Raw genomic sequence first — 16,853 nt, forward strand, 5'->3', positions numbered from 1 at the left:
AGACTTCTAGTTTCCTACAATGACATTTGGGATTTCAAGCATTTTAATGTCTTACAAGTTACAATCTCTTTAAGACTTGTATCCGTAAATCAGTTACGTGATTGTACTATTACATTTTCGTCTATTTCACGAGTTTGGGGCTCTGAAATTGCCCAAAAAACTCTTAAAGTCTTAAAACCATACCCTAAGAACTCCCCTGTTCTTTTTGTTTTGGGGGGGGGGTGGGAAGGAGGATTTCAATTTTGGTGAGGGCACCCTGTCTCTGGGCGCCTGCCTTGCATATTTGAACATTGACCCTGACCAACGGTACCCCTAAAACCCTTTTCAATACAATGCCCCTTAAATGGAGCCTCATGATATGGCGTTTATTGACTCTATCGACACCAACTCTAGATCACACGTTCTCAATCACTCCCACTGTGACCAAGAACTATGGAAAATCTCGGTGTCAAGGCCACAATCCAACAATGTTTTAAGTGGACCAGTAAGGGACTAATCCGGAGTCCTATAAGTTGCAATTTGGGGTGTACTATTAATTGAGCATTTGTGAGTTAAAGGGACTTGTTTCTTAATGTAAAGTCACCCTTAAGGTTGTGATTTTGGGTCCTATTTTGTTGATAATTTTAAAGTCATTATACCTAGAGCAAAGACTCCGGACACCCCAACAAAAATGACTTAGCATTTATTACAAAATTTGTTACAAGTTGAAAAGTCAAAATAATTAAATGTTATCCAATAAAATTTATAGTTTTTGGAAACGTTTGTGATTTCGAATCGTTTCAGGAATCGGAGTCGCTTGTATCAGATGTTTCCTAATCTTAGAATCGTTGTATGCACGATTCGGAATTACAAATCTTGATTCGCACTATATCGGAATCGCGATCCAATGAAATAGGAAGCGTTTTTCCTATTTGTAAGAATCGATGTCTCTTCATGTTGAATCGAGTTTCATACTTATATGGAATCGCATTTGACCTCACATAGTTCAGTGGATTCTGGAATCGCGATCCGATGAGATTGGAATCGTGATTCTTAAAAATATAGAACCGTGATTCCTAAAATTCTGGAATCGTTGTCCCCATCAACTTCGAATCAAGATTCTCACCATTCAGGAATCGAGATTCTCCCTTTACTGGAATTGCACACCAATCCCTTCCGGTATATGAGAGAAGTACTCATAAAATATTTAAATTTTATCTTTTTTTTGAGAAAAATATTTTCATTTTAACATTATTAAAATATTGAATTTTGGTCATATATATTTAGTTCAATTACCAATGTCAACCTTTATGATATCTTTGTCAACAATTTCATATAATGGATTCGGTCTATCAACAACCCTTCGCCTACAAGGCTTGGAGCTAAACTACAACATACAACTAGTGAGAACAAGGGTGAGCTCCCTCTATCTCCTTTCATTCAATTATAAAATAAGTACATGGCATAGAAATTCTTCTTTGTTAAATGTAGTTTTAACTTTTGAAGATTTAGTTATTCAATTTTAAGTTGATTTCTGAGATTTAATGATTAATTTAACCTAAAACACTAGGGCACTTCGCACATATTCTTATCCGCTTATTCTACTTGAAGAAAAGTAGTGGTACATATCTTGGTACCCATCATGTGTTAAACAATATCACATTAGTACCCACATCATTTACTAAAAATTATTAAATTTGAAGTAACAAATTTTTTTAGAAATATTTGTTCTTGGTAAGAGTTGTTAAATACAAGGATAGAAATTTGAAAACAAGAAAATAAAAAATTTCACATATTCCACATATTTAAAACTTCTGGAATCAACGTTTCACACATGAAGAATCGCATTGTTGTATAGCTAAGAATCATGATGTTTGTGATATAGAATCTTGATTCCAAACAACATAGATTCTCAATTCCTAAAAATTTGGAATCAACGTTTCACACAAACAGAATCGCATCGTTGTGTAACTAAGAATCCCAAAGACTGGGATATGGAATCTTGATTCCAAAGTGTCCAGGAACCAAGATTCATAAACTAAATTGAATCACGTTTCGACAAACTTGAAAATGTGATTCCTTTCTTTCAGAATAGAGTTTCGTCCAGGGAAACGCAGAATCGAGATTCTGAAACGGAATCACTACCCAAGTGGGTGATTTGAATAACTATAATAAAATTAAAAGGAAAGAGAAAGTCTCTTACACACATATCTTTGATATATTCATTATTATCATATTAATAGAATTTAAATGTAATTTTTTTCAAAATCCAAATAAAACTTTATTAGATTAAAACGTGCACTAGGATATGTTAAATAATCAATGGTTCTAACAATTGCGTCTGCATAAAATAATGCAATATAATTTTACTTTTCTTGCAAATAATAAATGAATATTTTTAGGGTTTATATTTTATTCTTCTAATTGCAATTACTATATTTAAAAATTTACGTATGATTTATGTGTCATCATCAATTTAGCCTCATCTCAATTAATTGGGGTTGGCTAAATGAATCATGGCTCTCCATTCTGCTCTATTCATGGCCATATCCTCAGTAAGGCCATAAGTCCAGTAATATATTTTTGGACTACTTCCAACTATGTCCTTTGGGCTTACCCCTTGACCTTTTCAGTCCTTCCACTTGAACTAACTCGCACCTCTTAACAGGTATCGTACTTGGTCAGCACCACACATAGTCAATCCATCTAAGTCTACTCTCTCTCCTTTTATCGTCTATTGGTGCCACGCCTAAATTCCATATAATTGATTCATTTTGAATTCTATCCCTTCTTGTCTTGCCACTCATCCATCTCAACATCCTCATCTCCGCTACATGCTATGGTTATATTGTTTTTTGCCCTCCCAACATTCCGCCCCATGAAGCAAAGCTGGTCTCACTGTTGTCCTATAGAGCTTGCCCTTCAGCCTCATTGGTATGCGGCAATCACATAAAATTTCAGTTGCACATCTCCACTTTATCCACCCAACTCTAATTTTGTGTGCGATATCCTACTCGATCTTCCCATTTTCTTGGATTCTTGATCCAAGATATCAAAAGTGCAATCTTTTTGTACTTCCTGACTGTCAATCGTAACTACTTCCTCGTCTCTACTCATATTATTACTAAACTTTAACTCCATATACTCTGTCTTAGTCAGACTGATTTCAAAACCTTTCCATTCTAGAGCATCCCTTCAAAGTTCTAACTTTGTGTTGACACCATTTCAGGTCTCATCAATCAAAACTACGCCATCTGAGGATAACATGCACCACGGTACCTCATCCTGCAGGTGTCTAGTTAAGTCGTCCATAACTAAGACAAAGAGGTACGGGCTCAATACTACCCTTTAATGTAGATGTATTGTCACTGAAAACTCACTCGTCTCTCCAGTAGTTGTTCGTACACTAGTTAACGCTCCATCGTACATATTTCTTACCAAATCGATGTAGTGTTTAGATACATATTTCTTTTCCAACACCCACCAAATCAAATATCGAGGTACTCTACCATAACCTTTCTTTAGATCAATAAAGGCCAATTGGAGATCTTTTCCCTTCACCCTAAACCTCTCAATCAGTTGCCTAAGTAAGAAAATAACTTCAGTTGTTGAGCTTCCTGACATAAAACCAAATTGGTTTTCAGATACATACCTTAGACATTGCTTAATGACTCTCTCCCAGAGCTTCATAGTATTCATAAGCTTGATCCCTCGATAGTTTGCACAATTCTGTACGTCTCCTTTGTTCTTGTAAATAGGTACCACAATACATTTTCTCCATTCATCGGGCATTTTTTTTGTTCTCAAAACCTTGTTGGACAGCTTCGTCAGCCAGTCGAAGCCAATTTCCCCCATGCACTTCCAAACCTCTATCGGGATACCACCGGGTCCCAAAGCCTTACCTATCTTCATCCTTTTCAAAGATCCTTTCACTTCCGACATCTTAATCCTATGAATGTATTTATGACCTCCATTGTCACTTGTACCAACAGTCTCTTCTACTATTATGTTCCTATTGTGCTCGTCATTTAATAATTTTTAAAAATAGAGTCTCCACCTTTCTTTGACCTTGTCATCCTTCACCAAGACCCTTTGATCCTCACTCTTGATGCATTTAATATGGTTTACATCCATACACTTTTGCTCTCTTATTTTTGCTAATTTGAAGATATCTTTTTCACCTTCTCTTGTTCCTAGGTTAATGTATAGATTATCATATGCCTTGAGTTTAGCTTTACATACTATTTGTTTAACATTTTTCTTAGGATTTTTATATTATTCTCAATGTTCAATAAGTCAGAGGAGGCCGCCTAGGTGGTGGGGGGCCTGGGCAGCCTAGGCGCAGTTTTGTCGCTTCTAAGTTTTGGTCATTTCTATTACATTGCCAAGTTTTATTACATGGTTGCTTTTCGCTAATGGCCTTCTGAACCTCATCATTCCACCACCAAGTTTCCCTATCGAAGTTTCTTTTATCTCTAAATTCTCCTAAAACTTCTTTTGCTACTTTCTTGATATATTCAGTCATCTCATTCCATATTATATTGACATCATGTTCAAAGTTCCATTTTCCTTCTTCAACTAATTTATATCTAAATAAGTCTATTTTCTCATTTTTTAAATTCCATCACCTAGTTTTTGGACGCCCATTACTTTCACCCCTTCTCCTCCATGTCTTTATGCAGACATCCATGACCACGAGTCTATGTTGGGTAGTCAAACTCTCTCCTGAGATAACCTTGCAGTCTTTACATGATGGTCGATCTACCTTCTTAATTAGGAAGAGGTATATCTGGCTTTTATGTCTTCCACTTTTATAGGTTATTAAATGTTCACCTCGCTTTTTAAAGTAAGTGTTTCTATTGCTAGGTCGTAGGCCATAACAAAATCTAGACTAGTCTCATTCATCTCATTTATTTCCCCAAACCCATATCCCCCATGTACCCCTTTATATGCTCTAATATCCTTCCCAACATGATCATTTAGGTCCCCTCCTAAAAAGGTCGTCCTCTCTCCATTTGGTATGTCTTGGACTATTCCATCTATGTCCTCCCAAAATTTTCTCAATTCTATCATCTAATTCTACTTATGGTGCATAAGCACTAATTATATTAATTATCTCTTCTCTAATATGAGTTTAATTAATAAGAACCTATCACCTATTCTTTTAGCATTAACTACTTTATTTTTTTCAATTTTATCTACTATTATGCCTACGCCATTTCTATTATTATCCTTTTCAGTATACTATAGTTTATACCCATTTATTTCTTTAGTTTTTTCTCCTTTCCATTTAGTTTCCTGTAGACAAGCTACGTTTACTCTCCTTTGTCACATTGTGTCCACTAACTCCATACTCTTACCTGTAAGCGCTACTACGTTCCATGTGGCAAAACGAATCCAATTCTCTTGGATTAGCTACTTTACCTGCGCTCGTCCAGGATGTCGTGGGAACCGTTGCCTATTTTTTACCACAACCGGGCGACACTGCGGCTTATCGCTTCTAAGGAACGCCCTATCTATTTTTCACCGCATGCCTATTTATGTGTATATTATAATTATTTCTCACAGTTGTACGGATGTGTCGGGGCCCCACAAGAATTTTAGGCTGAAGTACTAGACAGCCGAGACACGTACTAGATATGACACCCGTATCGTTGTCCTTGTAACTTCAGTATCCAAATATTCAACACTTATTTGTAGGGCTTCCAATGGACAAGGCCAGGCCTCGGGCTTCCAGGCTAGGATCGGTTTCGGGCTGCTGACGAGCCAACCAACGGGATTCGGTCCTCTAACGGGCAGGCCACAGTGGACAGGGCTTCTAACAAGCCTTTAATGGGCTGGCCCGAAAAAGGCTCAGAAATTTTGTCCAAAGGGCATGACTGGCTTGGCAACCCAAAAATGCCTTGGGTTGGCCCAATACGGCCCATCCCGGCCCAATAAGGACCGGCCCGGACCATTTAGTTTTTTTTTTTTTTAATCTTCACTCTTCAAGCTTTTTTTTTTTTAAAGTATGCTAAAAAATAATAATAATAGGGTGTGGTTTCTAAAAGGTTGCAACCTTAAACAATCCAATTAAGGCGCAACTCCAAATTTGAACATAACATGTAATTTTGGTGTAAAATCTTTTTAGGATTATCTCAAAATCTAATTTCATATCGAATTATAAAATTGTAAATTCCAAAAATGGTTAAAATCAAGTAGATCTATAAACATAAGAAAATCTTGAAATGGATGGTCTAGATAATGTATTGCAAGATGCATTATTTCTGGGACTTAAAAATCTTAATTTTTTTTCATATTCATACATCTCAATGTCGAGATGATCAATTAGAGGGTTTTTCAACATTAAAATAACTTTTTTCGATGAAATTTTTAGTTGCACCTGTAGTTCTACATTTTAAGGTTGTAACCTTATATAAACTTTTTCCATAATAATAATAGCTACTAAATATTTTAAAAAAAAATTAAAACCCTCTTTCTATTTTAAGAAATCCAATTTCTCTCTTTCTAACTCATTCTCTATAAAAACCTAATATTTATTTCTCTATCTAAAAACCCAATATCTCTCTCTCTCTAAACACCCAATCTTTCGTTTTATCTCTAAAAACCCAATCTCTCTCGAAGCTCATTCCTTCTCTCTAGAAACCCAATCTCTCTCTAAAAACCCATTATCTTTTTTCTCTCTAATAAGAATCTATTCTCTCTATTTAAAAATCCAATCTCTCTTACTCTCTAAAAATCCATTCTTTCTCTCTAAAAATCTTTCTCAAAGAAAATCCAATCTCTCCCAATCTCTCTTTCTCTCTCTAAAATATATTTTAACCCAAAAATACCCGGTTCATTCCAATCGTGTCTCTCTCTCGTTTACCACCCAAATAAAAAAATGCTTCTCACTCTCTCTCTCGTTTCGCCTCTCTAGAGAGATATTCCTGCATAAACCTCAACACAACGGACATGGAGGAAGATGAGGAAGAGGGAAGAGATTGCCCCCTCATGTTAACCAAATCAGTGGTTCATGAAGTCTCAGGGAAGGCCTCTAATGGAGGCGACCCAAGTCAAGTTTAACCCCTTTCTCTCTCTAGCAACGCTCTCACTGAAAAATCTATCCTATCTCTCTGCATTTTCCCAATATCATTCTTTATCACTCCCTCTAAAAAATATATCCTCTCTCTCTCTAACCTGGTTTACTTAACTCTCTCTCTATCTAACCCCTCTATATCTGGCGTTACTGAGGCAGTTCCACTTCTGAAGACAGTCTCTCTCTTTCTCTCTCTTAGTTCTTAACTCTTTCTCTCTTTATTTTACCTCTCATTTTTTTGTCTTTGGGATGAAAGAGGTTTTGGGTTTTCTTCTATTTTGAGGAATAGAAGGGGATTGATTTTTCTTCATATTTTTTTGGTTGAGTTTTCTACTCTGGTTCATTTGTTTTTCAAAAGTATCACTGTGTTTAGGAAGGGGATTTGGGTTTAGAGAAAGGGAAGAAGAGAAAGGGAAGAAGACTTGGGTTTTTGTTTTGCTTCTTGTTGTTCTTGGTGTGGACTTCTTTCTCCTCCTTTTTTTGTAGAAATTCATGGTTGGGTCTTGAAATTTAATGGATCTTTAATGGTTTCTACCAAAAAAAAAAAAAGAGTTGAGAGAGAAGCCCAATGGCAGGGAGTTTTTTTTCAGCAGCGGACTACCGGGCATTTCCTTGCCGGGCCGAGCTTTTCCGGGTAGGGCCTTTTCACAGGTATTTCCAGGCCAGGCCTGAAACAATTCAGGCTTTTCCCGGGCCTAGGGCCTGGCTGTCCCGGGCCTAGGGCCGGGCTGTCCCGGGCCTAGGGCCGGGCTGGCCCAGGCCCAGTTCGTTGGCAGCCCTACTTATTTGTGCAACACCTTTGTGCATCTAAGCAATGTCTAATGGCTTTCCTTCCAGTTAAGCAACATTTTTAAGGATAACAAATCTAGGAAGAGACAAAGATCCCAGAACGCCAAGCATGGTTGAGTGCACCCTAAGGAACGTAGCAACTCGTTAACTTGATCACAGTGCTGGTATAAAAATCATTACTGTAATCAATACCTGCATTGTTTACATGGAGAAAAATCACAAATTGTAGCATTAATTAGAACTGCCATCGCACATAAGCCTTTGTGAATGCATTAAAACCTAGGAGGTCCCCTATCCCTCTTTTTAACCTATAAGCCATGTGAAAGCCAGCCACTAGTCCCTCATGTAATGTCCTAGAGAAAAGCTACTAGAAAGCACCTACTATAGATAAGGGGTCCCCTATTCATAGAGCTCAAGAGAGCTAGAGAGGAAAATATGTGAACCAGCTTTTCTAGTTAGATTGGAAGATTTATGGAGTGAGAAGGCTGGTCCCAACCATCCATCCCTTGCTTAGCCAACATGAATCAAGGGGTATAGTGCTCTAGGAGGATTTCTGATTTCAATACTATTCCAGTTATATATGGAGACCAATAGATCCTTACTACGAAACTTCCGGTTCCATTTGGATTCCTTTGCAAATTCCAATTAGATTTGGGATTCCCTCTAAGATTCTATTCATAACCACTTGTAGATTCTCCAACCACTTTAGATTGCCAAAATTTTTCCTATTAACCACCTAGATCGTCCTGAATTTTATTTGCAATAAGAACCCCCCATGATGTTCATGCACCACCTAGGAGTCTTAGTGGACTCCATGTCCTTTGATTCTTTGACCAGCCACGTGGTCCCTATGACCAGTGGGTCAAAGTGTGTAGCCTCACTTAGACAAAATCGTGTCCAAGTTTGGCCCCACGTGATCCACATAGCTCCTCCATTGTTATCTAGTAAACAATTTTGATAATTTTTAAACACAAAACTCATAATGCGATAGTTTGGTAGTTAAATAAAGAAAATAAAAAAAAATCCTCAAAGAACCTTTGGAAAACCTCTTAAAAGCAACTAGAAGAGTAGCCATTGAAACAGGATCTCTCTACAAGGCATTCCATGACCACCTTATATCCACATGTAGACCCCAAACCAACCCAACAGACTAATGACCAACATGTCTCCCACGCAAGGTGCTCATGATTGACCTATCAAAGCTCACCAAGGCATAGAAGTGATGCAGTCCACAAGCCATAGATTCCACTCTCCACAAACACAAGTTAGGGTCTAATGCACAGAGCACAAATACTGATATAAGAGTTCAAAGGTTTCCTCCTTGTAGGGGAGTCTCTCTCATGCACATGCATGACAATCGTCACAGAGAACTCCAACAAAACTCCGGGATTACAAAGATCTGAGGAAACTACAAGCATGTAGATATGTAGGATTCCATTGCCAAGGTTTTCAAGCACTTGTCCTCAAAAGCCCCCAAACATCCTACATCACATGAGCCTCTTTCTTCCCCTGGCCAACTAAACATAATCAACCCTGGCTGCAGCCGACCTCAACAGGTCAAGCATGGCCTCTCTGGCAATGCGCATTAAGAAACCAACACAACCAGCTTAGGTTGCAAGCACACTCATTTAGCGAAGACCTAATCGCACGCCAAGGTGAGAATGAAGGAGCTCACTACACCCCATATAGAGTCTAGCTCCCTACTCATTCTACACTCTAGGTACCGAAGTTAAGCACAGTCTTTCAAACTGAGGGCAATCCATAATCATAAAGCATGAGGACACATACATGGTGGAAACACAACAGAGCTTTAATCAAAGATCAAGTGTATAGGTATTTCATCATCATTGTCAAAGTCTTTTCCAAACTAATTAGGATCGGACAAGCTTTTCATTATCATTCTCAGAACCCAATATTAGGATGTTAAAATTGTTCAATTGCCTTGCAGCACATGACACTTGAAGGTGATCAATGTTGGGTTTTTGTAACCTTTAAATGCCCAAGTGTATAGGCATTTAAATGTTACAAACACCCAATATTGATCACCTTCAAGTGTCAAGTGTTGCTGAGCAATTGAATAGTTTTAACATCCTAATCACTATGAAAATTTTGCTTCACCTCCAATCTAATAAGGATTCCACATCAACTATTCAGCTCTATGGATTCACAGAAAGACAGAGGGGAAGGACACATCATCCAACAAGGCATCATAAATATGAACTCCTCTCCACCAACCACCACAAACCTACAACACTCTCGCCCCCACAGAGAGGGGAAGGACACATCATCCAACAATGCATCATAAATGAACTCCTCTCATCAGCAACCACAAACCTACAACACTCTCCCCCCGGCCCATCACTTTCAAACCTGCCTCCATAAGTCCTCTCAAGTTCCATCTCAAATATCCAATAAACCCATAGAACCCCAAAAGTATGAATACAACACAATACCAAACACTCGAACTACATGAGACCACCATTAACCTTGTACAACTCATCCTTCAACACCCTTTACGAAACTTCCTAGCTTTTTGTTTTTAACTTTTACTTTTTTATTCTTTGATGGATCAGGAAACTTTGTGGGGTTGTGCCTGCATTTACACATTCCCAACTTGTTTCTATTTAAATTAAGGAGATTTAGACTTAGTTCACAAAGCCTCTGAGTTACAAACTAGAAGCAATAAAGGACATTGTTTCAACTTTAAAACTTAAATTTCACATTCAAATAAGCCGCAACAAATGATGCCTGCACATCAAAAACCAAGGAAGAAGAATCTTCTGAACCAATTGCTAATACTTTCAATTACGTTAAGGAAATTCAGATAATAAAATTTGGATCTGTTTAGTAACACACTAACAATAATTATGGTAAGTAACACATTAATAATAATAGACAAGTCTTATCATACTTACCCAAAAAAACAACAAGGCTTATCATGTCTAACTTCATTCATCAAAAAACAAAGACCATCAATAGAGGAGTTCAACTATATCATAAGACAGTCATAAAATGGGGAGTCAAAAGGTGTACATAACAAAAATTAAATGAAAGGGAGATCTATGGAGAGAATCAATTTTGGTTATCATTAACCAAGTTACTCCATGTCACTACCAACTTACTCCATGTCATTACCAAGTTACTCCATGTCAAATGTAAGCCTAAGCATAAAATGAAGCAAACAAGATTTTCATTACCTGTCTCACACCCGCAGAATGAGCAGGCCCACCTAGAACAATGCCTAAGATCTTTAATTTGGCGGAACCATCGTCATTAGGAACTTTTCTAAGATTCATTCCAACTCCAGTAATATCATACCTAGCCATCTTTGAGAACTGTAATAAAGAAAAATTTAGAAACAACTGGACTATAAGATAGATAATGAAAGAAAAATTCAAAACTACTCATTAGTATCAATATTTGGTCATAGAAATAACTATTTAGATGTCAGTGGAGTAGAGTCAGTAGACACATTGGAATTAGCATTGACTAGATCATATGGGAACTAGAAGATCTAAAAATAAGAATGGAAACTCTCATCAAATAGTAAAAGACACCTGAGCACACAAAAGGGCATATGCAAGTCAAGCATCATGATTCAAGCTCAGGATGTAACATGAAGAAAGGCCCAGCTACTCAGAATGAAATTTCCCCAGGGAAGATCAGACCCAATGGGAAACTAATGTACATAGAAGGGTAGTTTGGTAATGGTGCAGTAAGTAGTGGAAATCTTGGACTTAAGAAACCCTTTAAAACCAGTTTTGAAGGCATATTGTCAGACCCCCATCCTGTGGCATAACAAATCCATTTCACCAAAAGGAAACCATGATACAGTGGGACTTGTTTGAATAACATCGAAACTTGCTTAAGATATTTCTTTCACTTTCTTCATCATTTGTGATTTTCTTAAAGGGTGTGGTTTCTATAAGGTTGCAACCTTAAACAATCCAATTAAGGCGCACCTCCAAAATTTATCATAACATGTAATTTTGTTGTAAAAAATTCTTAAGATTATCTTAAAATCTATTTTCACATCTAATTAGAAAATTTTAAACTCCAAAAATAGTTAAAATCAAGGAGATCTATAAACATATGAAAATCTTGAAAATGGACGGCCTAGATAATGTGGTGCAAGATGCACTATTTTTGAGACTCAAAAACTTTTTTTTTATATTCATACATCTCAATGTCGAGATGATCAAATAGAGGGTTTTTCAACATTAAAACAATCTTTCCGATAGATTTTTGAGGTGCATCTGTAATTCTACATTTTAAGGTTGCAACCTTATACAAACTTTTCCCTTTCTTAAATTCTTAATGTGCTTTAAAAAATCAATGAGAGTGGCTACTAAATGAATGAGCGTACCTTTCTGGCATTCATCAATATCACCAATCTCCATGCAAGGCCTCCTAGGCCATGCAAGACCCTATGTGAGCTATATCCAATGGAATGGTGTATACAGATAGTTGGGACCCTCCTAGATGTTCACACTTTGTTAGGCCTGATATTAGACCATCCTTTCACGCAACTAGCTTAATTCACTTAAAGGTGTGTGTAAACCTATAACTATCAATGAGTGTGTATATAGAAGTGTTTCTGGGATATGGTGCTGCTCAAAAAGGTTATCACTGCCATGATCCAAATTTGATATATTATACATTTTAAGGCATGTTTCTTTGAAGAGTTCCTTACTTTAAGATTTCAAAAGGTCTCTAAACCTCAACCATTCACTTATTTACCTTAGTTTCTTGAGCCTCCAAAACCTTTTTGGTTCTTCTCCCAAACCTCCTCATAATCTATACTGGATATAACACAGCCCTCTAGTTTGAAAAGTGTGGCTATGTGGAATTCAAGGTATTAAATTCAAAAAATTTCTTCTTTTTTTTATTCAATATACTTAAACTCCACTTACATAGGCTACTATATACTGCTGTAAATCAAAATTAATAGCTTAGATACAACTTAGGATCTTTACTTTCATTGTCAAAGCAAATAGAAACCATCCTGGGGCAATAAACAATCTTCCACTATTGTTTTGAGTATAATATATGTTACTGAAAATTTATAGAAAACTACCAAATATTACTGAAAAATAATTAAATCTACTGAGAAGACTTACTAGAAGGTGCCTAGAGTTACCCTCACAGGTCTTGATCCACCCCACACCCGATTCTCTGATCGATGGCACACTTTTAGTCATTTGGGTGTTGCTGGAAATTCTGAGATGGGAAGCTTTTCAGGCTATACCTGTCAATCTAGGGTTTTAGAGAGCTCAAAAACTTAACTAGGATTTCCACAAATCCTATAAGACTCTATGATTTCTACAAACTTAATTAGGATTTCTCCCTTCTTTCTTCAAATACAGCAAACCTAGTTCGCGTTTGAAAGTGCCACCTCTTTTTTTCTTTTTATGGGTGGCGTGACTCTCTATGAGACAAAGGGGAGAGAGAGACATGATTAAAATTGAAAGAGAGAGAGAGAGAGAAATATGGGGCGTGTAGGAAAGGGAGAGAGAATTTTTATGCACGAGAGGGAGAGAAGTATGGCATTAGAGAGAGAGAGAAATCCTAGGGCATGAGAGAGAAATCTTATCATTTTTTTTGAGATATGGTTCAAATAGATTTAAATAGAATAAAATCTATTTCCCATTTTGAATAAGATTCTAATCTAGGTATGCATTATCTAAATTTCCAGCTTGACCATTAGGATATTTAGGAAGTCTGTGGGGTGAGAGAGATCAAATCTAAGTCATATCCCACAAATCAACCATCATAATTTTGGATGAAAAATAGAAACTTTATCCCTATATAATTTGACCCAAGTCCAACTTCTATTTAAATTTGAATTATAACCACTTTTGTCATTATCTAGATCTTCCAAAATCTATAGGTAGTTAAAGATAATCTTTTTTAAAAAAACAACACAAAACTCCCTTTTGAATAGGAATTAAATCTAGTTTAAAAATAGAAGATTCCCTATCTAACTAACTTCAACTAAAAGTGGCACATTTAAAATAAAAAATAGGGGCGCACCACCTAGGGGATCATGTGGGCCCCACATATTGGTGGTACACACATGTGGTGGATGGATCCTTGGTCTTCACATGTACCTTCTCAAGTTCTGAAAATTTTGAACAAGCCCTTTTAATGAATTTGACTGTAGCAAAAAAATTTAAATTTCTAAAAAAAATTGTAGAAATCATAAAAACATTTCTAAAACCAAAATAAAATAGTTTAGAAGTGGATTGATACCAATGAGTCAAAATTAGCGACAATAAGGGCACTCTATTTGACCCAAGAAGTAAGAACTATGATCCACTACTATTTTCTTATCCAACCCAACAAAAACCCATGACCCATAATCTCAATCTTGGGGCTCATGATTCGTTTGTTACAGTTGGACAATAAACAGTGGGACCATGATCCTGGATTCCCTTTAAAAGCAAGTCTAATACTTATCACCACAGTGCAAAGAGGGCTCTCTCTATGCACATATACACATGTCCTTCTATAGGGCTGCTTCTCAATAATACGGTTGTCATCTGTACATGTCGAGCGGAAGGTTGTTGAGGCTTTGGCCCTTGCTCTCATAGGCCTACAACCGCACACAAGTGACGACACAATTCTCCTGACCTACAAATATCATCCATGGGCATCTCTTCGATCTCCACAAGGGATGACCCACCCTTCTCGATAGTGCCACATGCCCAGGGGTAAGGGTTTTGGACATAACTGCCCAACCCTTGGTCAGTCAACACACAAAATCTTATTGAAGTCCATATTCCACTATAAATTATCATCTTTACAAGCTCTCTAGGCCTTTGAAGGCCAAAACCCGACACAGTTGTCCATCTTAATGTTACATGTGATGTAGTGTCCACTGACACCTTCCTAAGAGTTAACCATTAAGGCTACTATGCAATACAATCATAAAGCCATTTCTACTCCACCTGGGTTTCTTCTCTCAAGTCTGATAATATTTATGTTCCTCTCATTTGTTATGATTTTCAGTTTATAGTGCTCTGTCATTTTGCTCTTGTTACTTCATTTACTTCATCATCTTCTATTCTTGCACAACTAGTAACCACAAAGAGGCCTTGAAACAAGGTTGTTGGAAGCATGTCATGGCTGAGGAACTTTAGGCTTTAGAACAAAATGATACTCATGACAGAATCCCTCTCTTCTCCCAGAAATAATCTTACTGGGTGTAAATGGATCTTTGTTCTTTAAGATTGACCTTACTAGCTGGTAGCATGTAGAAAGCTCAGCTTGCAGCTAAAGGATACACAAAGGAGTATACTTCGGATTATGATGAAATATTTACTCTGATCACCAAACTACAATTCGAGTTGTTTTATCAGTTGTAGCTACAAGACATTTAGATTTGCATAAAATGGACATAAATAACGCTTTTCAATTCAAACTAATGGTGCAAAATGAAATTTTTCTGAAAACCCTCTCTCAATTGCTCTCTCGCCAGTAATGGGGACCTCGCCGCTGGAAGCTTCTTCTCCCTTTAATAACAGATCCTTCCAAACTTAGGTTCGACTAGTAGAACCTTCTCCCCCTCTCCCCCCTTAGGGGAGATAGAGCCCAACACCCTGCCCTGATGTTATACCAACATTTAACTCCAGTCTTGTGCCAACAATGTTGGCCTTCAGAACTCACTCGCAGAGTCCTTCATAGATATTCTGTCACCTACCACCCCTCTAACTACAATTACTTAATTTTCCTACATAAACCTAAAGATCAAGCTGGTCCATCTTCCTTTGCTTTTTATCATAGCGAAATCCGCCATCCACCCTACCTCAAAAAACCTTAATCTAAAGCCCTCCAAATAAACTCAACTCCAGGTTCTAATCCTGCCAAACAGACAGCAACTCACCCATGGTCTCTGTTGGATGTATATGGCGGTTCAAGCCCTCAACACTGTTGGACTCGTACTCATTCTATGGCTCTAGTGGGAGCATGGGACCCATAAAGGGGCCCGTGTTTGAGGCGACTCAGTGGGACTAGACCGCCTGGGGCCCCGAGAATAAAATACTCAAAGTCATGAAACTATGTTCACGAGGATGGGCATGTCACCCATCGGCGAATCAAATAGGGTTTGGGGTCATCACTTAGTCGACATTAGAGATATCCCTGTGGTTTTGGCTAGAAGGTAGAGTAGAACTTCTGCATGGGAAGGGAGGTCTATGAGGACAATGGATAGAGCCTCGACAACCACCTTCTGCGTCGAATAGGGCAGTTCTGTAATTTGTGTGTATGTTAAATCGTTTAATATTGTAAAGTCATTGGCTGTAATATACAAGGGAAAACCTGTCTTTACTCAAGATGTAACATATGTTATAATACAAGAATAAGGGTTCTGCCATGGTGTGTGTTTTCATGGTAGAATGGTGTGCGCCCCTTTTGTCTCCTCTTCTCTACGTTTTTCATGTTAATAGAACAAGGTTTGAATATGCTCTCAATGTGATCAACTGTAATCAAGGGAACCCATATTTTCTTTTTCTTAAAGATTCATCATCTCTTTCTATTCTAAACCCTAATATTTCTTTCTTCATCTTCACCCTCTTTCATCATACTCATCCTTCTTTCCTAAATCCTAACCTTTCTCTCTCATATTTCCCCCCATATTGGGGGTACCAACTGTTCAAGCTACTATTCATTCTATTGTTCAAGCTATCTTTCATGTTACTATTCTTTTGAGCCCATGTTTCAGCCACAAAATTCATGATTTTCCCTTAATCCAATATAAACCTAGATCTTGTTTAAAATCTATAACACTAGTATTCACAACCTATTTGTTGCTCTTCAAAAAAAAAAAAATTCCTAACTATTGTTTTCCTTCTAGTCCAAAACACTAACTGCCCTTCTCTCTCTTGCTCTCCAAAACAAAATTACTGTTCCTTGCCCTTCTTTCTTCTTCCTTGAAATCTCTTACTCTCTTGCTCTTTCTTATTCTATTAACAATGGCCTTAGCATCCGTTTTCTTCAGCTTCTTCTA

General features: G+C 37.4%; 1 protein-coding gene across 34 annotated transcripts in view; it reads right to left on the reverse strand.

Annotated features, from left to right (window-relative positions):
* LOC110006761 (carboxyl-terminal-processing peptidase 1, chloroplastic) overlaps nt 1-16,853 on the reverse strand; it is a 45,867-nt gene that overhangs the window by 26,489 nt on the left and 2,525 nt on the right. For all 34 annotated transcript variants that reach the window (XM_088848183.1, XM_088848182.1, XM_088848181.1 and 31 more), the window contains one exon: nt 11,044-11,181. In XM_088848183.1, the coding sequence (XP_088704309.1) occupies nt 11,044-11,181 (138 nt within the window). The remainder of the gene's footprint in view (nt 1-11,043; nt 11,182-16,853) is intronic.

Source organism: Amborella trichopoda, chromosome 9 (assembly GCF_054954075.1).
Source record: "Amborella trichopoda isolate Santa Cruz 75 chromosome 9, AtrichopodaSantaCruz75HAP2 v2.0, whole genome shotgun sequence".
NCBI classification, from domain to species: Eukaryota; Viridiplantae; Streptophyta; class Magnoliopsida; order Amborellales; family Amborellaceae; genus Amborella; species Amborella trichopoda.